The following is a 23,728-nucleotide window of genomic DNA, read 5'->3' as shown; positions in this document are numbered from 1 at the left end:
AAGGTTTGTTCATTTTGCATTGACAAGACCACATTTTGAAGTTGGATGAGAGATAAAATCCAATGGATATTTGAAGAATATTGAATGCAATTCAATATTTAAAAATATTGTATTTATTTATTCATGAGTGACACAGAGAGGGAGAGACATAAGCAGAGGAAGAAGTTTGCTCCCTAAGTGGGAGCCCCATTAGGAACTTGGTCCCAGGAACCCAGGATCACACCCCCAGCCAGATCCTCACATTGCTGAGCCACCCAGGCATCTCAAATTCAATCTTTATGTAGTAACAAATCACATAACATTTACTAAATATTTTTAAGCTTATATCAAAACTTATATTTCCAAAGCTTATATCAAAGCTTGTACTTAACTGACAAGATTAATCACATGAGATTTTGATTAATATGAACATTTGTACTATACACTTGAATAGTTTCTTTCTAGAAAGTTCATCATAAATATTTTGGATCCTTATTTGAGACTAATGTTAAAAAAATTTTAGAAAATTTTAAGTAGTAAATGCTTTTGATTGTTTCTAGATCATATTTATTTTTAAATTATCAAAATAAATTTGTATGCTGCAATGTTTTGATTTATAATAAGAAATATGCATTTGGTTTTCATCCATTTCTGGCACAAAGCTCCTAAAACCCTGAGAATATCTTAAGTAATGAAAACAATAAAGGTGTTTTATGTAATGTTCATGAGGTAAATTGCAGACTACACCTAGGAATAGGGGTTGTTGCCAGGAGGTTTGGAACTTCTGATCTCACCTCCAGGCCTATGGGGAGGGGAATGGATCTAAAGTTTGAATCAATTGTCAACAGCCAAGAGGACTGGATTCCAAGAGCTTCTGGAGGACATGTGCAGAATCAGGGAATGCAGTTTCCTGGGAGAAATCATTGAAGCTCTGAGGCATTTCCCCATCCCCTCTGTATGCATCTCTTCCCTGACTATTCCTCAGTTATCCTTTCATAATAAACTGGATATCTTCTAAGTGAAATATTTTTCTAAATTCTGTTAGCAGCTCCAGCAAATTAATGATACCCGAGGAAAGGTTTGTGGAAAACTTTGTTTTATGACAGTCAGAAGCAGAGGTGACAACCTGAACTTGCAACTGGTTTCTGAAGGAATGAAAAGGCAGTCTTATAGGACTGAACTCTTAACCTGTGGTATCTGTTGGTACCTCCAGGTAGATAGTGTCAGAATTTAGTTAAATTGTAGGACACCATAGTGGTATTCCCAAGCCCAGGTTATTGGTGGAGGGGACACACTCCTTCCCTCCAGCACAAGTTGGAATTGGGTCCAAAACTCAACATAGAATCTTACAGCCAAAAAAAAAAAAAAAAAAAAATCAGAAATATTATCACCATGAAATTAGAATGGTATTCCAAGGAACTTTTCTACTCATCAATTTTGTATGGACTAGTAACATATATGTCAAAATTGATAACCAATTATGTTTAAGAACACTGGAGGAGGGGTACCTGGATGAGTCACTTGGTTAAGCATCTGTCTTCTGCTTAAGTCATGATCCCAGAGTCCTGGGATCGAGCCCTACATCAGGCTCCCTGATCAGCGAGGAGTCTGCTTCTCCCTCTCCTTCTGCCCATCTCCCTCTGCTAGTGCTCTGTCTCTTGCTTTTTCTCTCTCAAATAAATAAATAAAATCTTAAAAAAAGAATAAAAATAAAAAGGAAAATTAGAGGAAACCCTGAGGGCAAGGAATATGATGAGAAGCTCTTTCCTTGTGACATTTATCTTGTTGTTCTCTCTTCTTTCCTCAAATCTAGGTGTCTCTAATTATTAGTATCCTTGTGCTTTTCAAACATTCCTCAAAAACATAACTCTCTTAGCTTTCATTAGTGTCTGTAGGCTGCAGAAATCTATTTTTATTGGAAAATCCATTTCCAAAATCTATAAGATTTTTCTCCCCGTAACTGACTCTTGATATTTATAACCCCTATTCCCCTATTTCTCCTTCAAATGAATTTCTTTTTTTAATTTTAATTTTCTGCTAATGATTATAACATCACTTTTTACTCATTTCTTGGATATTTGAATCACTTTAAAAAATTGTTTATTAAGTTTAAATTGGCTCTTAGGCAGAGTATCACTGTTCCTTCCCTCTATGTTTGCTCATGTCTTTTGTATTACTTGTAAAAATCTATCTTTAAAAATTTACTAAATTATCAAGACATAAATGCCTTTTTGTTCTCTATGAGAATCTCTGATTTTTCTTAATTATATTCTGATTTTTTAAATAGAAAGATTATAGCTGACATCAAAGTTGGGTAGTTACTATCAAATATTGTGCCTTACAAAAATATCTTTTCATGTCCTACTCTAGTTACCTTACATTAACATTCATAATAAGGAAAATAAATATAGCTAACTTTTATTAAAGTTACTCTTTGTTATGAATATCCTAAGAATTTTCTGTGCATAAAATATTTAAAAAATAACTTTATGATCATCTAGTAGTATTTTAATTTCCATTTTTATGGATAAAATTATTTGAAAAAGATTAGATAACCTTCCCAGAGTCACATAGCTAATAAGGGGCAGAGTTGGAATTTAAACTCAGGGAAAATGACTCTGTAATCTGTACTTGAACCACTAACCTCCATTGTCTCTATATTACTGAGTCATATTTTTAATTATTTTTAAGGCAGAAATTCACATAATACTTGTGTATTTTACTTCAGAAATGCTGTCAGTAGTCCTCATTTGCAAATAGAGAACCAACTTGAAAGTTAGCTTTAGAAATTATGTAATGAATAATATTGTTATAAGTCTAAGCATAGTTCACAATTAGTTATAAAAATTAAAATCCCTATCTAATATCACATGGCACCATGTAAGATTGACTGTTAAATTAAAAACAACAGTTAATATGAATAAGAGGAATTAACACAAATATGGTTTGAGATTGCCAATGGAATTTTCTCCTGTGAGACTGATCTAAGAATTAATAATATATGAACCGAAGTAAAAAGTGAAGGATAATCAATTGAAGTATAATTTGTGCAGTTATTCTGTCATAAAAGAAGTTTCTGAAAGAAGAAACAAGTAATTTTACTCATGATCTATGTGTTATTTATTAGTTAGCAACACCATACAAACTTTCAGTGGAATGTTCATAATCTATTGGACTACTTGTCTTCAAGTTTCCAGAAAGAGCCTGGGGTAGGCGGAGGGTGAGAAGAGAGGGAGAGAGAGGAACAATGAAATTAGCAGACCAATTGCAGTTTCAGCCACATGAAGGGATACATAATTTATTGTGACAGTTGAAATGTATATAATTCTTTGCCAAAAGGCCAGGGGGATATAAACAATGCTAAACTTTGAAAGGTTCAAGGAGAATAATTCAAAACAAAGATATCACAGTAGAAGGATTTATGACATATAGTGTAGAATAATGAGTATTCTCTAGGCAATCTGAAAGGAGCCTCTTGGACAAGGCTGTAGAATTCCCTGATTTCCATGAAAGTGCTAGAATAATGATAAATGTAACCAAGGGAAGAAGTGGCAGGATGTTTTTCTTAAAAAAGCTCTCCAACCCTAACTCTAGATGTAAACATTTTTTCTTTAATAGTTTCTTCAGCAACAAAAATTATGAGCCTTATAAGTAATTTAGATAAAGATATGGAATTATTTGGTAGGTTATTCAGCCTTGGGTCAATAGCTGAGTTTACGTTTTGTGAAATCTATGGGAATTGACTCTTTCCCTTCTAGAAATCTCATCACGATGGTCCAGCAAGACCCTTCACTAGTAGGCAGAAATCTCACCAAATTTTTCATATTACATGTAGATTTCAAGATTGAGATAAGTTAATAAATCCTGTTAATATTGATGTTCTGGTCATCGAAGAAATTTTAATGAATGTACCAATTGACACATTAAAAAATAGATTTTATGGGTCTCTCTGAGCTAGAAGTAACAAAAGAGATTTATTATTTAACAGCAACCTTGATGAGCCTTATGCAAATTAATTCAAGAAAAGAATGAATTTTTATGAATCATATTTATCCCACTTAAAATTTAACAGGATTTTCAAAATATCTGTGTATTTAACATATTGTATACATTAATTTTTATTTTTACTTTTTTAAGATTCTATTTATTTAATCATGAGAGACAGAGAATGAGAGGCAGAGACATAGGCAGAGGGAGAAGCAGGCTCCCTTTGGGGAGCACAATGAGGGACTCAATCCCAGGACCCCAGGATCACGACCTGAGCCAAAAGCAGATGTTAACCACAAAGCCACCCAGGTATCCCTCTATACAACATTTTAACAATTTTTTCCACATATTGTTATTTTTTCTTCAGTAAAGAAAGAATCATTACAATTTGGAGCCAAACAATATTTGGTAATTAAAAGAAATTGTTTCACAGAATATGTGTCCACATGATTATCTTGAAAAATAATACTTTAATACTTTTGTATTTTCAATCTTTTTAAGAAAAAAATTTTTTGCTACTTGAGTAGCAAAACTTATTTAATTCAACTTAATTCAACAAATACTGATGAATTAAATTATCAGGTATTAGGCTGTACTAAAGATGCATATTCATAGTCTAACCATCAAGAGTTTTTAGCATACAGGGATCCCTGGGTGGTGCAGCGGTTTGGCGCCCGCCTTTGGCCCAGGGCGCGATCCTGGAGACCCGGGATCGAATCCCACGTCGGGCTCCCGGTGCATGGAGCCTGCTTCTCCCTCTGCCTGTGTCTCTGCCTCTCTCTCTCTGTGTGACTGTCATTAAAAAAAAAAAAAAAAAAAGAGTTTTTAGCATACAAACACACATGTGCATACACACAACCATCATGCATACACACAAATTGAATGACCTTCCATAACAGCTTAATTAGTTAAAAATAATTAATTTTTTTACATTAATATTAGTAAATGTCACTCTGTATGGCCACAGATGCTCTCTTGATTCTTAAAAGGAATTGAATTTTCTTTTTCTTGAGTATATTTCAAAATAGTCAACATCTTATATATGTCAATGAAAATAAATGTCAAATCTAAAAAGGAAAAAAATAATGCTGAAAAACAATTGCTTCTCTAATCTTGAAATTTTAGAGGGATTGATGATTAATTTGCTCTTAAGGTGGCAAGTTGAGACTTTTGAAAAAAAAAGAGAACTAAAGAATGTATCATCCACACATGATATTAAAAGCTGCATTTTGTAATAATAATATTTTGAAAAGAAACTACATATCAAATGTATTCTATAATACTATGCATGCATGATGTAATCACAAAGTATAATGATATATTATTGTTCAAAACATGGTTTCTTACGGTACCTCATTAATGTTTTCTATTATGAAATTCAGCTAATGATATATAGAATAATATGATTTTGTTTTCTCTGTGTTCTTAACTGACTAAAAGGCCCTTGCTATAAGGATCTCTCTTAACTTTCTTATTTAAGCCAATATTTTCTTTGTGGCTTCAGTTCAAATCATAGTATAAAATAGTGGGGTATATTAATGTACCAGGTATTGCAAATAGATCACTTCTCACTGTGTATACTTTAAAATACTGGTCAAATTTACATTACTGTATACTTAATATCATCAGAAATTCATATAGAAGTCTTAAAAATTCCATTTACCTATGTGATGTATTATTGTTTGCAGAATCTAAGAAGACCAAATTGTTTGGAAGGGATGTCCATTTTTCCAGGCTTCATGTAGTACAACTGTCATAACTAGAACAATTCTTAAAGTGCATGTGTATCATCCTGTCTGTAAATTGTTTTGTCTTTCATTATGGCACGTTTAAGCCTGTGTGTCGCTGTGGAAAGTCAGAAGTCAGAGCTGTTTTTATTTATCCTTAATGACATGCTGATATTCCCAAAGCCAGATATTATGAAATAATTGTATTTTATAATTTCCAAACATCAAAATAGTTGGGATAGCAATATTTGAACATGAACATTATATATTCACCAAATATTAGAAGAGATAGTCTATCTTTTGCAGATGATTGATTTCCAATTTATATTTGAATATGTGTCTGTGTGAGGAAATTTGTTTATTTTTTTAAAGATTTTATTCATTTATTCATGAAAGACAGAGAGAGAGAGACAGAGACAGAGACACAGGCAAAGAGAGAAGCTGGGTCCATGCAGGGAGCCCAAAGCGGGACTTGATCCTGTGACTCCAGGATCATGCCCTGGGCAGAAGGCAGATGTTCAACCCCTGAACCATCCAGACATCCTTGTGTGAGGAACTTTAAATTCCAAACGAATCAGATACCTTGGCAGTGAAATATCGGAACTGGTTATTATACTGTATAAACGAATGTTCTCAAATATACAAAACCAGAAACACAGGGCACTAAAGCCACTGGTATGAAGTCAAAGGTCATCTTGCAAACTTTAATGAACAAGCAAATGTTCTTTTAGTTTTTTTTTTCTTTTCTTTTCTTTGTTTTTAATTTTGTTTTGCTGCTGTTTTTGGTTAAATTTCACTCATTAGCAGGATTATGGATATAATGTTTGATGGGTAATATAAAAAAGCAAAGAATCTATTAAGACATAGTAGTAGCAGCAGTAGTCCTCTCTTTTTGAGATTTTATTCCTTAAGGAAATTTTCAGAAAGTCACGGAATGTATCACAATGAAATTCTATGTAAACAATCCAAAATCAAGCACATAAGCTTTTAAAATGCTTTATTAATTGTATCTCATTATTGCAAGAAAATGTCTAAAATAGATTATTCTTTATATTTTGCCATCTATCCAGTTAGGTAAAATTATCTTTCATTTGTCATATTCCAAAAAATAGATCATATTTGAAGTTAATTGGATTGAATTACAAATCTTTTGAAAATATAATTTCATTGTTAAATTCAGATGTGCTAAAGTGTATCACAATATTTTTTGTAATCCCAGAAGATATTAGTGTGTAAATGTCTCCTTTTCTTTTTTTCTTAGATTTTATTTATTTGAGTGAATATGTGTGTGAGAGAGAGAGAGAGAATGAATGGCGTGAGAGGAAGAAGGAGAGGCAGGCTCCTCATGATTCCCTGGGATCATAATCTGAGCAGAAGATAGATGCTTACCTGACTTGGCCACCCAGGCACCCCACAAATATCTCATTTTCATATATGATTTTTTTGTTTGATATGCATGTACTTTGTTGGCAGAGCATCAGATTCAATAAATGAGATTATTTTGCAAGATAACAATAGCTTTGCCCTATAATAAAATAATAAATAGACATATAGATATATTATTGTGTAAATATATTTTAATCTACATCACTAGAGATATATTATACTTTTGCTTGGATGGGTGATACATATTTTCTGGATACACATTCTGATTATTCTATAATAAAGGAATATGCTTATCTACTCAACAATATTTGTTGAATGCTGAAAATATTTATTGAACATTTAACATGTACCATGCCTCAAAATATTGACCAGAATAATTCATGCTTGTGAACTTCCTTAGGTGTATTTGTAAAAATAATAACAGAAAAAAGTGCTATTATAAAAAATAAGCTCATTTGAAATCCTAATGTATATTGCCAAATTTTCTCTCCTAGTTTACAGACTTAAAGAGTACTTCAGAATCTTTCTTCCCTTTCCTCAACGGCACTGGATATTAATAAGTTCATAAGCTTTGATAATTGATGTATGAGAAAAAAATCATTTATTGAATCACTGGTGAATTAATTTTTTTCTTGTTTGATATGAAATTATCTGTTCATGGTCTTCACCCATATCTTTGTTTACTTGGATGTTTTTGGTGTCTTAATAAAATAGGAGATCTTTATCAATTAGCATATAGGACATAAACACTTTTCCCCATTTTTGCTAGAAAAAATCATTTTTACAGATTCAAATTCATTATTTTATTTTTCCTTTTTGAATAGCTTATTCAGAAATATTATTTTCATCCTCTAATCTTTAGAGATATCGATTACTCTCACACTTGTAAGTTATAGTTTTATTATTCACATAACTTTTTAAAAAGGATCCATAATTTGGGCAGCCCCAGTAGCTCAGTGGTTTAGCACCGCCTTCAGTCCAAGGCGTGATCCTGGAGACCTGGGATGGCCCTGTTCCTCCCTCTGCCTGTGTCTCTGCCTCTCTGTGTGTGTTTCTCATGAATAAATAAATAAAATTAAAAAAAAAAACTATTCATAATTTATCCTGGAATAAGGGATGGAGTGCTGAATTCTCACCATTTTAATTATATTTTATTGTTATGATTTTAAATTCTAATCATATTATTATTCATGAATTTATATAACTATTTTATGTCTTTCAGATTTATTTTTATTATGTGCTTCAGTTTTTAACAAAACAGTATCTAAATGCTAGGGTATTATTTCTACATTATTTATTTGGTATTATTATTTCTCCATTATTTCATTGATAATTTTGATTAGATAACTTCTTGATACCTCTTTCATATATTGTTTAGGGTCTATAAGCTTGAATTACATTGTCAGGGATGCGATATTTTTGCGTGTATTATAATCTAAACATTTCTATAATACTGTTATATTTCATTTTCCAGTAATTACCAGATATGATCCTGCATAGCACTCTCATCTTTCCACCAGTTACTTTAGTGCATACTAATTCTTTCTTAAAATGAGTTAGAGTAAAATATTCTTAGACTAAATCTACATTGACAAAGCTTTTAGTTACAGTATCATCTAAATGATAATAGGGTGGTAGTACGTGCTAATGCACTATGTGCATTTTAGTATGGAGACCTCAGGTGTGTGTGTGTGTGTGTGTGTGTATGTGTGTGTGATTATATGCCAAGGAATTGTCATAAACTATATTTAGTTAAAATATTTACTGTTTCTACTATAGAGCTGAGAAAGCACAGAGATGATCTAAAGTTTGTTTTTAAAAAATTATCAAATGCATCTATATGAAGAAAGCAGTCTTTCTGGCTAACATTCTTCACTATAGAAAAACATTTTCAGAAACTCCAAACAATTTTTTGAAATTTTTTATTTTTATTAACATATATATATTGAAATATATTTTATATAATAAAAATAAAAAATAATAATTTTTTATTTTTATTAACATATCAAAACTCATTATAGATTTATGTTCTTGACAATAGATTATCTAAATTCCCTTTTATAGCATCTTATGAGTCTAAAATCTTAATGTCAATAATTTTCAAGATGTACCTAAATAATGTGAAAAAAAAAACACAAAGATTTACTGTAGGAAGAATATTTTAGATATTTTTATAGTATCATTTTGAGGTTGACCAAATGTTTAGCAAGTGAAATCTATATATTTTGTTACAATCCACAGTACATGTTTTATCTACTTTACTTTCAAATTTAAGTCATAAAGTTTTCTCTCACATAAAATCTCTACCTACTACAAGATTCATGTCATTCTAGTATATTACTATGTATTCTTTGTTTTGTACTTACCTACTCAAACTCTTTCTACTACCCAAACTTTATTTTCTTTGAGGGATCTAACAAATTCTGCCTATTAGATTTCCCTTTCATTTTAAGCCCTGGCATTACTTTGAAAATTACATTTAAAATAATAAGAGTCTAATATGCTAATGTCAAAACTATTTGCTTTTCCTGGAATTTTCACTTCCACTCTGCTTTAGCTACTTACCACTTATCCACAGCAGGTGATTTAACATTAATTATAATTGAATTTTAATATTTGAAACCAAACAAACAACTTGTCCATCTACCATTCTAAACATCTCACTCTTTTGTCCTGGGGCTCCTAGTTTTTGGAACTCAGAGAGATATAGTCTGTAGAACACTACTTTTCTTCTATCATCTAGCTTAAATTTTATTTTATACTTTATCTAAACTGAGCTCCTATTGGTTGATTCATGTCAATCTCTAGCTTAAAACTATTTTGTACATTATCTAAACTGCTCTCTTATAAATTCATTCATATCAGACTTTTAGCTCTACTGGTCAATTCTCTCTCCAAATCCTTAGAAGATTTACTCCGTTAAGTCTTATTTTTTTTCTATATCTTGAAAAGCTTCCTAAAAAATATTTCATCAAAAATTTCCCAGTTTACAAACTACTTAGAACAATACTGTCACTCTTCCTTTCTCCATCACTCAGCACTCACTTCAAAACACTTTCCTTTGCCAGCATGCCAAAGACCTTTATCTTTTTCTTTTTTTTAAGAGATTGATTGATTGATTGATTGATTCATTCATTCATTCATTCATTCATGAAAGACACACAGAGAGAGACAGAGACACAGGCAGAGGGAGAAGCAGGATCCATGCAGGGAACCCATGTGGGACTCGATTCCAGGACCCCAGGATCATGACCTGAGCCAAAGACAGACGTTCAACCACTGAGCTTCCCAAGCATCCCTCCAAATACCTTTCTAGGGTCACTGGCCATTTCCCTTTTGTTAGGAAAATGGATCATTTTTGGTCATGTGTAACCTGAACTCTCAATTGCATTTGACTTGGTATACCACTCTGACTCCTTTTGTTCGTTTGACTCTTATTCTGTCCACTTGATTCTAAGAATTTCTTTGTCGTCTCTCTGACCATTCATTCTCAGACTTTTTGAGGACTTCTCATCATTCTTTCATTTCTTTCTTAAAGATTTTTATTTATTTATTCATGAGAATGAATAATTCTCACAGACACAGACAGAGGAAGAAGCAGGCACCAAGCAGGGAGCCTGACGTGGGATTCGATCCTGGGTCTCCGGGATGGGCCCTGGGCTGAAGGTGGCACTAAACCGCTGAGCCACGTGGGCTGCCCCATTCTTTCATTTCCTAAAAGCTAGTATTTCCAAGGTTCTATCTTCAACATTCTTCCATTTAATTCTACATTTTCTCCTTTTTTTGTACTCTAAACAGTTCCCATGGTTTAGAAATTAACACTAATGAATGAATGAAATTAAAACTGTCTCTTTCCCAGAACTTTCAGCTGCATAAACCACCAAAATAGCATATCAGTATATTGTACCTTTTTCAGACTTAAGCAGATTCATTAGAGTTTTGACACACAAAGCTGAGAGAATAGATTCAGTCTGGAAATATTCAAGGTTTTTTCTCATATTCCAAGAACTGGTGAAAACTAAAATAAAGTAGTTCTTCGGACAATATATAATGAATGCAGTTCATACTGAATTAGTTTGCAGTGTAAAATTGCCATAAAAATACCCAGGGTTTATTACACAAAAGATTTTAAATTTGTCAATTGTTTATCTGCCTCTGCTGAAAACTGTTTTTGAATTTTTCAGCATTTGTCACAATCTAATAATGAGAAACCATATGCATCCTAGGCATTCTGTTTATATTTGAAGCTACTGGGTTTGGGAAATGGCAACTTAATGTAAACTTGCCGAGCCCTGAAATAAATGAAATATCTCAATGATAAGAGCAACTAAGTGTGCATGTGCTTAAGTGTGTGTGACTGTGTAGAAATCCTTGGATTGGGTGTTGAAATATGGTTTTCTGAAAAGCGTCTCTAATTATTAAATAATTGACTGCTAAGGATAAATGCCAATTCTGTACCATTGGCATATCTGAAATCTGCACATTATCTACTCATAGCCACAGTTCATGTAGATACTAATTTTTCATGTAGATATTAATAATAGTCTTTTGGATACACTGTCTCACACATTGGTTGGCTCTAGTATCTTATCTGTACTTATCCTTCCAACATCAAGTTCAAGCTCCTCATGGTATATAAGGCCATCATAATTTTTTCATATTTTATATGTATTTGTGTGTTCCTTGGTAGCAGCAAAGAAAAATCTATTTAATAGATAATATGAAAGGTAGGGTGGGGAACGTTCTCTTGGTATTGTTCCTAGATAACAACTGTATTTTGACTATGACTATGACATTATTCTTACTTGATTATTTAATTGCTATGTTTATTTCTATGACAATAATCAGTTCATATATGACTGATAAATAGGAGGATAATATTAGCCTAATGTGGAATTTTGAATTGCTCATATGCATTTTTTTTCTAAGCATAGTATCATTTTGAGGGACCAAGGAACGATAGTTAAATGCAGAGTACGTAACATGAACACATCACTTTGCAGATGAATAGATACTATATCACAATATCTATTTCTTACCAGGCTCAACTGCCCATGTGCTGTCTTAGAAGTGTGGATTGTCTATTTTTTCCTTATCATTGTTCTTCTGCTGTTACAAATATTACTTACACACAATTCCATCAACTTCTCTTTGCTTTATTAAAAAAAGGTAAAGCCTCATATTTTCTGCTATGTATTTATATTTATTTTTCATTTAAACACCTTTTCAATTGTTTTGGTATTTTTATTATAAATTATTTCTGGTTTCTCTTAGTGGTCACAATACAGGGTTGTACAGATTTTAAATATTATGCCCTTAACTACTTTTCATAACCCATTATTTTCACAGTATGATTTTGTAGAAGACATGTTTCAAGAATGTATGTATCATTTGTTAGAAAATCTTGTATCTACACAAATGATTTTCTGTGCTTTGTTTTAAAAATTAAAGTTAATCACACATTTAAATTAGTTCTTAGTAGTTTTGAGTACTTTGCAAATATTATCTCACTTAATACTCACAACATCCCTAATAGTTAGATACCTTTGTTATATTTTTTTTTTCTTAACAGATGAGAAAAATAAGATTCATAGAGGTAACTTGCCTAAAATAAGACAGTTAGTAGTAGTAACTGGGAAGCAATACTGGGGTCAGATAGCATCAGGGAGATTCTCTCTGTATAGGAATCATCTAGGAACTCAGATATAGATACAGAGAACTAAACAGTTGAGTAAAACTGCTTAGTGTTTGCCAAGTAGTGAGACAGAAGGAAACTAGTTAAAAGTAGTTAATCATTGATTAAGGAGTGTCATTGCAGCTATAGACTTTGGAATTGAGCCTAGAGACAATGAACATGTGGGAAAAATAATGATAATATTATGATAATTGTTGGAAAATACTTGAAGAATCAATGAATATTTTAGTTAGAAATAGCAGTTAAGTAGGAAGGAGAGATGGCTATGATGAGAAAACAAGATGTTTGAAATTTATGTTTAGGAGTAGTGAGCATAAGACTCTGGGAAATAATGAGAGAGTAAATAGAAAATCTTTGGATTTGAGTATATCGAGAAACTAAAAGGCAGGAAATTAATGTTTTTTTTTTTAAGATTTTATTTGAGAGAGAGAGAGTCAGAGAGCACAAGAAGGGGGAATGGCAGAGGGAGAGGGAAAAACAAGCTTCCTTTTGAGCAGAGAGCCCCTCTTGGGGCCTCAATCTCAGGACCCTGGGATCATGACTTAAGCTGAAGGCAGAAGCTTAACCGACTGAGCCACCCAGGAGCCCCAGAAATTAATGTTATATTAAAATCACTAACAATGATAAAGGAGTAGTGATGGAGAGTATGTTCTATGTTAAAGGTTTTAAGTGGAAGGACCAGTCCACCAAAGATGGCAACAAGAAGAAATAAAATTAGATAGTAAAATTTGATGATATGAAATCCACAAGGAAAATGGAAGAAAGTGTTTTGGAAGCAGCATTTAATAGCAAGGATTCCTAACACATTTTCTTGCCCACCATTGGAAGGGTTTAGTGTGAAGAATAACTATTTAGTTGAAATAATGCAGAGAAGTTTTCTATTGAGGGAAGATCATTCTATTGAGGGGAAATTGATCATTTAGAAGTTTTTGCTGTTGATAGACTATGAGTGTCCTCAAGTGCATTTGGGGAGTATTAGAAGGCATAGAGAGGTGTGTGATCAGGTCTGAATAGTGATTGTGCAAAGCAAATTTGGGAGAAATGTCATTGTGCTGATAGATACTGTGGGAGACTTGACAGCTAATGGTGTCCAATATAAATGGGAATATGGGAGTGATGATCAATCCAGGTAATTTCTTAGAAGTATGGTGGATAATTTGGTGAACAAACTAGTTATAAATTTAAGCCAGTGAAGGATAAAGTCTGCTTATACTCTGTGTGCTCTTCTCTCACATTTTTCTTACTTTATACTTTGTATTTACTGTGAAATTGGCTTGTTACTTTATGCCTCTTGCTTTCATGCTCTTTCATAATTCTGAATAGTTTTTATGCAGCTTTAAAATTTTCCATTTTTAGAACCATGTCTGCTTTCCTGCAGAAACCTTGCTTTGTGATTGCTGATTATACAGTGTGATAGCACTCTGTCTTTCTTATTTGAGCACTTCATAATGGCAAATTCTTTAGCAGATGCATTTTCTTTTCAAGGTCAGCAAAATTATATACACGGTTGTTGCTGGTTTTAGTGTTAATCTTGTTGTTGTTGGGATGAGATAGGAAATGGTTCTTTTATTTTTCAGATACATAAACACTATCATACAGATCATATCTTACTGGGTTCCTTGATTCTATTTTAGCTTGATCACTTAATTATGTAGGTGGCATTTATAAGACTGCAAATAAATGGTTTACAAGGAAGAGAATGGTCCATTTAGTTCTAGTGAAGTACTGTTCTGAATGAATCGTCTGTAATAGGTAAAACTGATTTGACAATATTAAATCAGTAGCCAGTATTTTAGTACATAAGGAGTTTTGCGTAATATATTTGATATTTATTTCTTTTAAAAAGGGAAGCAATTCATTTGTCTGCCCTTTTGTTCGGGCTTGCTTACAGGATTCTAGTGTTTGGAAAGACTATAGCAGTACTAATTAATAAAACAATATAACCAAAATGATAAAGCAAAGTGCATAGAACATTCTGTCCTGACATCATGTTTCCAATTCAGCATTCCATTACTTGGTTGATATCTCCTCTACTTTGATTTTATTTTGTACATATGAGAACTTTGCAATCAAAGCACATCTTTTGTCTGAGAGGAAAAGGGAGAGTTGTATACTTTGGATATATATGTGGAAGATATTTAGAAAAAGTTTGACTTAATAGAAATATGAAATTTTACTAATAAACCATTCAAAATTTTATAAAAATAAATCTTTTGAGGTGGATGGGTATCTCAACTGGCTAAGCATCTGACTCTTGATTTTGGCTCAGGCCATGATCTTAGGGTCATGAGATTGGGCCCCACATCAGGTTCTGCATTGGGTGTGGAGGCTTCTTAAGTTCCTATTTCTCCTTCTGCCTCTCCCTCTCCTTTGCTAAAAAATAAATAAATAAGAAAAAATATTTTCATCAAAATCTGAGACTGATCAATGTTTTTTCATTCTTCTTAAATAATCCAAGGTATTTAGAATGCTTTAAGTCCAAATAGTGCTTTCCATTTTTTGGGGTGCTTTCCATTTATATGTTATTGTTATCCAATATTTTGTTTCATATATGCATATACATTACTGTTACCTATATTATTTTATATAAATGAGTTTATATATATATATATATATATATATATATATATATACACTCTGCTATTTTACATAGAGATATCCACATATATGCCAGTTCCTTTGCTCAATATTGTTTAATTAACCTTATCTCTTAGTCTTAGAATTAGTTTATCTTTCTAAAAGCCGATTATTTAGATGTTCATCTACTAACAGACAGACAGGGTCTACTGAATGTGAGATTTCTCACTCTAGTAATGTCTTTATGTTTTCTTTAAAGATATTCCATTTAGAAGTTATTTGACCAATATCTTTTATTGCTGCCATTTAAAAATATACTTTCAGTTTAATTGCCATCCATGAAAATTTGAAAAATATGAAAACATTTAAAGATAATCAAAGACTCTAAATGAAGTTTTCTGTCTCCAGAGATTACTTACTTTTGCTTCTTTGGGCAGGAGAGCTGAACTGTGGAGATTACAGATCACTTGAATCCAAACAGGGATTGAGATGATTCAAAATTCAGCTTCATTTCCTGTCAGAACTGGCTTATTTCTGATTTGCCCTTATTTTATAATATCAATTAAGATATTGGGCTTTTACAAGGGCTTATACTTCTCAACTAGGCATAAAACCTGTTTTTCTGTTCCCAAAAGCTTGTGAAACTGTGAAAAGACCTGCTCAGCTCTTTCTTCCAATACAAGAAAATATCCCTAGGTGATTGTGGCTCCTGTTGGTGGACTCAGCTTTCTGGGCTTCCCCTCCTGCCAGAGCTTGGATTAATAATTCTTCCATTTTTTAAATTACTCTGTGGAGATTTTGAGAAAATATTTTGCCATACTTTTCTAGTTGTCCTCAATTGGATGTATGGGGAAGAAAATATAGTTTACCATTGTAATTAATACATATTTTTGGTTATGTTTGGATATGCCTAATGTATTGTTCAGTTTTTGCCCCTATTTTTCTTTTAATCCACTTTTCATATTAATCCTTTCATGTTTCTACTTTCTTAGTGATATCCTCTGGTCCATCTTCCAACTGACTAATTCTCTCTTTTGCCTGGTCTAATTGTCTACACTATCATTCCATAATTTTTTTTTTATTACTAAAGATGAGTTGCTTATCAATTTGATTTCTATAAATTTTATTTGGTATTTCGTCAGATAAGCCTCTGTGTATATAAACCAAGATAAATTATACAAATATAAATATATGATGTTATATATTATATACTGTAATACTTACATACACATATAATTTACTTTTTCTTTCAAGTGGGTTATCAGAAATAACAGTTGATATGCTTTATTTTATAATACTATGTTTTCTTAGAGTACTGGCTGACTTGGTTGGGATAGCATGTGACTGTTGATCTCAGGGTTGTGAATTCAAGCCCCACATTGAGCACAGAGATTACCTAAAAAAAATGCTACCTTTTTTTGAGGCTTATTATCTAAGGGTTTTTTTTTTTTTTTCTTTTTTTTGACAGGTATCATTGTTAATTTTCAGAACATTTAGGATCAATTTCCTATCTTGTATTTATCGGTTATTTAGAAAATAAGGCTTCATTGCTTCTAACTCTCTGGAACTGTCATCTCCAAGATTAGCCTTGATTGCTACATTTGCGTTTAGTGACAAGCCACAGTGAACAGGCCAGACAAATTTGCTAATTTTCTTCTACATCCATTTCTGGAACCTTGAGGAATAAAACTGAGCCATGTGGAAGCTTATAGAATTTCATTTTTCTTCCATTAAACACTTAAACAGAGCCAGCTCTATATAGCATACTTCTTGGGACTATATTGTTTCCATTTATTTTTATATTATCTCACAACACCAGCCACAAAGAACCCAGGATGTAAACAACAAAAACTGATCACTTTATTTATTCACAGAAGTCTTTATGGTTCACTATGGAGGTTCCATCATATTATTAACTTTCTTTAATCCTTAACTTCTCTCAGAACTTATTCTTTCCAGTGGGATTGGTGAAATCAAGAAAAGGTAGGAGTAAGGAGCAAGTGTTACCTATAGTCATAGTGAGGGCATAAGTGTTCTAGGTCATGAAGGATACTTACTATTTCTGAAATATTCCTCCAGTAGTTTTTTTCTTTTTTCTAAATTTCTCTTCTTTCAGCAATAATATGAACATAGGTTTCAATTAAATATTTAATATCATCTGTAATCAAGAGCTATCAATAATCATTTTTAACATCTTACAAACTATGTCATGCTCTATATTTTCACCTACACAAAGATAGAGTGGATGCCACTAGAAGATCAAGAATACATTTCACATATCTATAACCAATTTTTAGATTGTAACTCTGGAAATATAAGTAGTTTATTTTTATAATGTTGACCAAAATTCAATAGGAGGAATTTTGATCATAATAAAATGGCAACTAATGTTTTCTTATATTAAAAAAAAAGCAGGGCAGGCATCTGACACATGTATTTGACTGAATATGGCTGATGATATATTTTAGCTGATTTATTATTTTTTAAAGATTTTATTTATTTATTCATGAGAGACACAGAGAGACGGAGGCAGAGGTGTAGGCAGATGGAGAAGCAGGCTCCACGAAGGGAGCTTAGTGTGGGACTCAATCCCAGGACCACGGGATCACATCCGGAGCCAAAGGCAGATGCTCAACTGCTGAGCCACCCAGGCATCCTTATTTTAGATGATTTATATACAATATAACTTTTATTATTGTTTTTCTTCCTTAATAATGCAAATTAAAAAAATATTTTTGAAGTAGTAAAATAATCATATCCTTTGAATCTGTTTAGTCTTATGGGATTTAATTCAATCACTAGTTCCATTTTTATCTGAAAGCTCTACACAAATAGAAATTAAAGAAAATGAAATATACATCTTTTAGATTCGTGATTTCAAAACATTTTGACTGTGATTCAGAGTAAGAAATGGTTATTTCTTAATGGTTTTATAAATATACACTATATTTATGCAACTTAAACTATTGAATGAAGTTCTAGAAACAGTACTTACTCTATCTAGAATTTACTCCAATGTATTACAGTGTCATGATGATCCATCTCTACTTATTCCACTTTATTCTATTGTATTTCTTTATGTAATGCTATGAATAAAACACTAATTCTATTTTTCAATTTACTAATGGGTCACAGCCAATAGTTTGGAAAATACTACCTTATTAAAATAAATATATTTGAATTACATACTGAACTACATAGTTATTGAACAATGTATATTACTCATTTAGAATGTTATCCCTTAGTGATATAAACACTTGTAATTAGCCTGGAAAGAACTGTAAGTCATGCTTAGAATATGAAAAAAGTTACACAAGTCAAGTTCAGCGTTTTGATAATTTTGGAGTCTGGCAGATATACTAGATCTCCTATGTAGTCATATTTCATCCATAAGACACTTGTCTAACTTCAGTGTACTCCACAATATAAATAATCTTTTACACTATTTATTCATGCTAACAAAGTCTTTATAAAGCATATATTCTTTATCTTTTTTCTGCCGTTTTTTGAACCTATTCTAACTCTCCACAACAAGCACAGAACATTTCAGAAAATCTATTCTTTGCTCTTTGAGAAGGTGACTGAAAGTAATTTTAAGGCTTTATATAGGAACTTAATAACTGTTTTTCAATAGGACACAGCGTTAAAGGGTCACAACCTATAAATGTCAAGTTTATTTCATAAGTAGATTCATAGTTTATCCATGTTGAGAGAATTGGAAGGACATAGATTGCCCAAAAAGTAAAAGCTTCTAATTTCTCTGATGTATCATTGTAGATTCAGTCTGTATTCAATCACTAGTTTATGGACAGCTCTATGGGCTTAGAATGATAGTTTTTCATTTCCCTCAAAGGAGGCCTCAAAAAGTACTTTTGCAAACAGTATCTCATATGGGTATTATTAAAATTGACAGAGATTGGCATCATAGGTGCTCAATGACTATCTATTCAATATGAATGGATTCTCATTATGTTTGTGTTTTCTCCAATACCCATATCTGAAATGCCTGGGTGGCTTAGTCTGGTAAGTGTCTCCCTGGGTGGCTCAGTTGGTTAAGCATTTGCCTTCAGCTCAGATCATGATCCCAGGGTCCTGGGATCAGCCCCACTTTGGTCTCCCTGCTGGGGGTGAGGGGAAGGCGTCTGCTTCTCCCTCTCCTCCCTATTCTTATTCTTTGTCTCTATCTCTGTCTCTCTCTCAAATAAATAAATAAATAAAAGTTTTAAAAGAAATTAGAAACATATAGAAACCTCTATTGTATGTATTTGCATAATATTCCTCTTTGGCAGTGGATTTTCACTATGAGTAATAAAAGTAATTATTTTAAAATATCTTTCAGCAATTATTGTTAATATACATTCCAGAACCACCAATGGCTATATAAATAATAATAATTTTATTAGTAAATACAAAGACAAAACAAAAAAGTGTCTTTACCTGCATATTTTCTTTTTTTTTCTTTTTTCTTTTAAATTTCTATTTATTTATGATAGTCACAGAGAGAGAGAGAGAGAGGCAGAGACATAGGCAGAGGGAGAAGCAGGCTCCATGCACCGGGAGCCCAATATGGGATTTGATCCCGGGTCTCCAGGATCGCGCCCTGGGCCAAAGGCAGGTGCCAAACCGCTGCACCACACAGGGATCCCTACCTGCATATTTTATAATTTAAAAACATCAAATGTCAAAGTTAATTTTGTGCCTGCACATTTGTCATGTTATTACTGAATTTTGTTTAAATATAATCCTAAATAGTTTTAAACTTATGATTATAGTTTTTGACTTATGAGCTATTTATCCATGATCATGTTCATGTATAAGTTATCTTTTTGCAATAAATTTAGGGAGAATTTATTACAGTAGTCTAGTTATGCCATATTATTATCATTATTATTAACACTTTAAAAAGTAATGTTTTGAAAACTTAAGAGCAATGCAGAATGTTCCTTTGACAATGCTCTTCTTTTAATTTATTATAAATCAAGTTAATTGGCTTAGTGTTGGATATCAAGGTTAAGAATTAAGTTTTCAGTAGAAACTTTAAAATAATAACATAGATTTCATTTTAAGAGAAAATAATTATATTCTGGTAATTTTGAGCCAATTATTTTTATGGCTGTGTATGATAAATGTATTTTGATTTCTTCATCCAGGTAGAATTCTTTAGTAAACTATGTATTTATTCCTAATGGTAGCATAAGAAGATACTAAAGTGGTAGTCTGCTATGATCAATATGCTCATTATTATTAAAAGTCAGTAACTCATATTATTCTAATAGCGTGCTTTACTTGGGATAAAGAAAATAACCCACTTCCATTGCTAATATTTAAAAAATGAGATCAAAGTTCTTCAGTTTTAAATGAAAGTGTTTAAGCATTGTATTGAAGAATAACTTACAGAAAGTGCACAAGTCCAAGTCCTATATCATATACCTTGGTACTTGTCTACAGATTGAACACATCGATGTAGTCAGTTCTCAGACTGAAAAACAGAAAATTGCCACCCCTAAAGCTCTCATCATAACTATCCATTACTGCTCATCAGCACACTGCCAAGAGTAACCACTATCTCCATTTATGACACTAGATAACTACTTTATGAACTTCCTATGATTGAATTTGTCTTCCGATAGAAAGTATTAGTTTTCTTATGGGAGGGGAGGTGGATATCTATTAATATCTTCTGCCTATTTTTAATTGGGTTATTCATTTTTTTTAAAATTTTATATAAATTCCATTTAGTTAACATATATTGCAATATTAGTTTCTGGTGTACAGGTGAGTGATTCAGTGTTTATATACAACACCTGGTGTTCATGACAAGTGCATTCCTTAATCCCCATCACCTATTTAACCCATCCATCCATTCACCACCCCTGTGATAACCATCAGTTTGTTCTCTGTAGTTAAGAGTCCGTTTCTTGGTTTACCTTTCTCTGTTTACCCCTATGGTCATTTGTTTTGTTTCTTAAACTCCACACAGGAGTGAAATGATACGGTATTTGTCTTTCTCTGATTAATTATTTCACTTAATGTGATACTCTCTGCCTCCATCCACACCATTGCAAATGGCAAAGTTTCATTCTTTTTTATGGCTGAATAATATTCCATTATACATATATACTACTTCTTTATTTATTCATCAGTTAATGGACACTTGAGCTGTCTCCATAATTTAGCTGTTGTAGATAATGCTGCTATAAACATTGGGGTGCATGTATCCCTTTGAATTAGTATTTTTGTATTATCTGGGTAAATACCTAGTAGTGCAATTGCTGGATCATATGGTAAAAGACCTAAATGTGAGATCTGAAACCTTAAAAATCTTAGAAGAGAACACAGGCAGTAACCTCCTTGACATTAGCTATAGTAACTTATTAGATATCCCTCCTGAGGCAAGAGAAATAAAAACAAAAATGAACTATTGGGACTACATCAAGATAGGAAGCTTCTGCACAGCAAGGGAAACTAAAAGGCAGGCTTTAGAATGGAAGAAGATATTTGCAAATGATAATTTCTGATAAAGGGTTAGTATCCAAAAGATATAAGGAACTTACACCACTAACACCCCAAAAGTTAAAAATTCATTTAAGAAATAGGCAGAAGACATGAAAGATATTTTTTCCAAAGAAGACATCCAGATGTCCCACTAACATAAAAAGATACTCAATATCACTCACCATCAAGGAAATACAAATCAAAACTATAATGATATCACCCTGCACCAGTCAGAATGGCTAAAATTAACAAGACAAGAAACAACAGATGTTAGAGAGGATGTGGAGAAAGGGGGAACCCTCTTGCACTGTTGGGAGTGCAAACTGCTGCAGCCACTCTGGAAAATAGTATGGAGGCACCTCAAAAGTTTTAAATTAGAATTACCCTGTCAACTGCACTACCAGATAGCTACTGAAAGAAACTAGTAAACTTTAAAAGGTGTATTACACTTGTGTTGTATTTAAATGCTATTATTTTTCATGGAATAGGTCCAAACTGGTATCCTTCCCGAGTTGGCCTGCAGCTAGAACAAGGTAAGAATCAAATTTCACTGATCTATTTATGTAATTTGGAATCCCTTTTCTGTCATCACTTTATTTATTTATCACTTACTAAATAACAGGCATTGCAATAAGTGTTCTAAATCAATTATGTCAATGGATTCTCCCTATAAGCTAGTTCTTCACTTTTATGCATGAGGAATTTTAGTCTCAAGGAGTTAAGTTTCACACATCCACTGTCATGTGCATTGGAGGCAGGATCTGAACTAACATTTTTCTGTTTCTAAAAGGTTTATTGCTTTATTCTGGCATTCCACTACCTTCTAATATGTTCTCAGGGATACTTCTCAGCAATTTCTTTCTTTTCTTTTTTCTTTCTTTCTTCTTCCTTCCTTCCTTCCTTGGTCCTGCTTGCTTGCTTTTTCTTTTTCTTTTTTTTTTTCTTTTCAGTTTAAAGCAGAATAAATGAGCTAAATAGGAGCAGAAATGAATGTATTTTAGGGAGAATATCATATCCAATATTAAGCCTTAAGTTTCTCAAGCTGTCAAATCCTATTCTCCATTCAGAAAATGTATAAATAACCTCATCAAGCAGCATGGCTTTAAGTATTAATGACTTTCAGATATCTACAGACACAGCTACCCAACTGCCTATTTGACAGCTTCTACTTCAATGTCTAATAAATATCAAAAAACTTAAATCTTAATTCCCACCCCCAAATCCTGCTTCTTTCCCAGTCTTCTCTGCCAGTTAATGAATTACAATGCACGCAAGTGCCCAGGCCAAAAATCTAGAAGCTGTCTTTATTTCACTGAAATATTCTCTTCTCAAGTTGAACCAACTCTATGTTCAAAACATATTTGATGGGCATCTGGGTGGCTCAGTCAGTTAAGTGTCTGCCTTCGGCTTAGGTCATGATCCTAGCATCCTGGGATCCAGCCTGATGTTGGGTTCCCTGCTCAGCAAGGAGTCTCTTTCTCATTCTTTCTCTTCCTCTGCCCTTCTCCCCCCACTCATATCTCTCTCTCTGTCTCAGATAAATAAAATAAAATAAATATTTGAAACTGATATATTTTTTTTTTGAAACTGATATATTTTTAACATTTCTACTAGTGCCACCTCAATCTAAATAATCCCTTGCTTGATTAATTTTGTGTTCTTCCTAAGTAATCTTGCTTCCCTTCCTCCCAGTTTCCACACAGTATCATAAATACCATTTTATTTATTTATTTTTCATAAAGATCTTTTTAAATGTAGATCATGTCACTCTGCGGGTGCTTGCAAATTTATTCACCCTAAATAATTTATCATATAATAAAAGAATTTTTTTTTTTCATATAATAAAAGAATTTAGAGAGGGTTGACATCAATGTCTACTAAT

The 23,728-nt window shown here is 32.5% G+C and overlaps 1 protein-coding gene across 2 annotated transcripts in view; it reads left to right on the top strand.

The window, feature by feature from the left end:
- Positions 1-23,728, top strand: part of TECRL (trans-2,3-enoyl-CoA reductase like) — a 115,750-nt gene that overhangs the window by 35,621 nt on the left and 56,401 nt on the right. For both annotated transcript variants that reach the window (XM_038556192.1, XM_038556191.1), the window contains exon 3: positions 22,335-22,379. In XM_038556192.1, the coding sequence (XP_038412120.1) occupies positions 22,335-22,379 (45 nt within the window). The remainder of the gene's footprint in view (positions 1-22,334; positions 22,380-23,728) is intronic.

This window comes from Canis lupus, chromosome 13 (assembly GCF_011100685.1).
Source record: "Canis lupus familiaris isolate Mischka breed German Shepherd chromosome 13, alternate assembly UU_Cfam_GSD_1.0, whole genome shotgun sequence".
NCBI lineage: Eukaryota > Metazoa > Chordata > Mammalia > Carnivora > Canidae > Canis > Canis lupus.
Note: the sequence above shows the minus strand (reverse complement) of the source record. Positions and strands in the feature narration are given on the sequence as shown.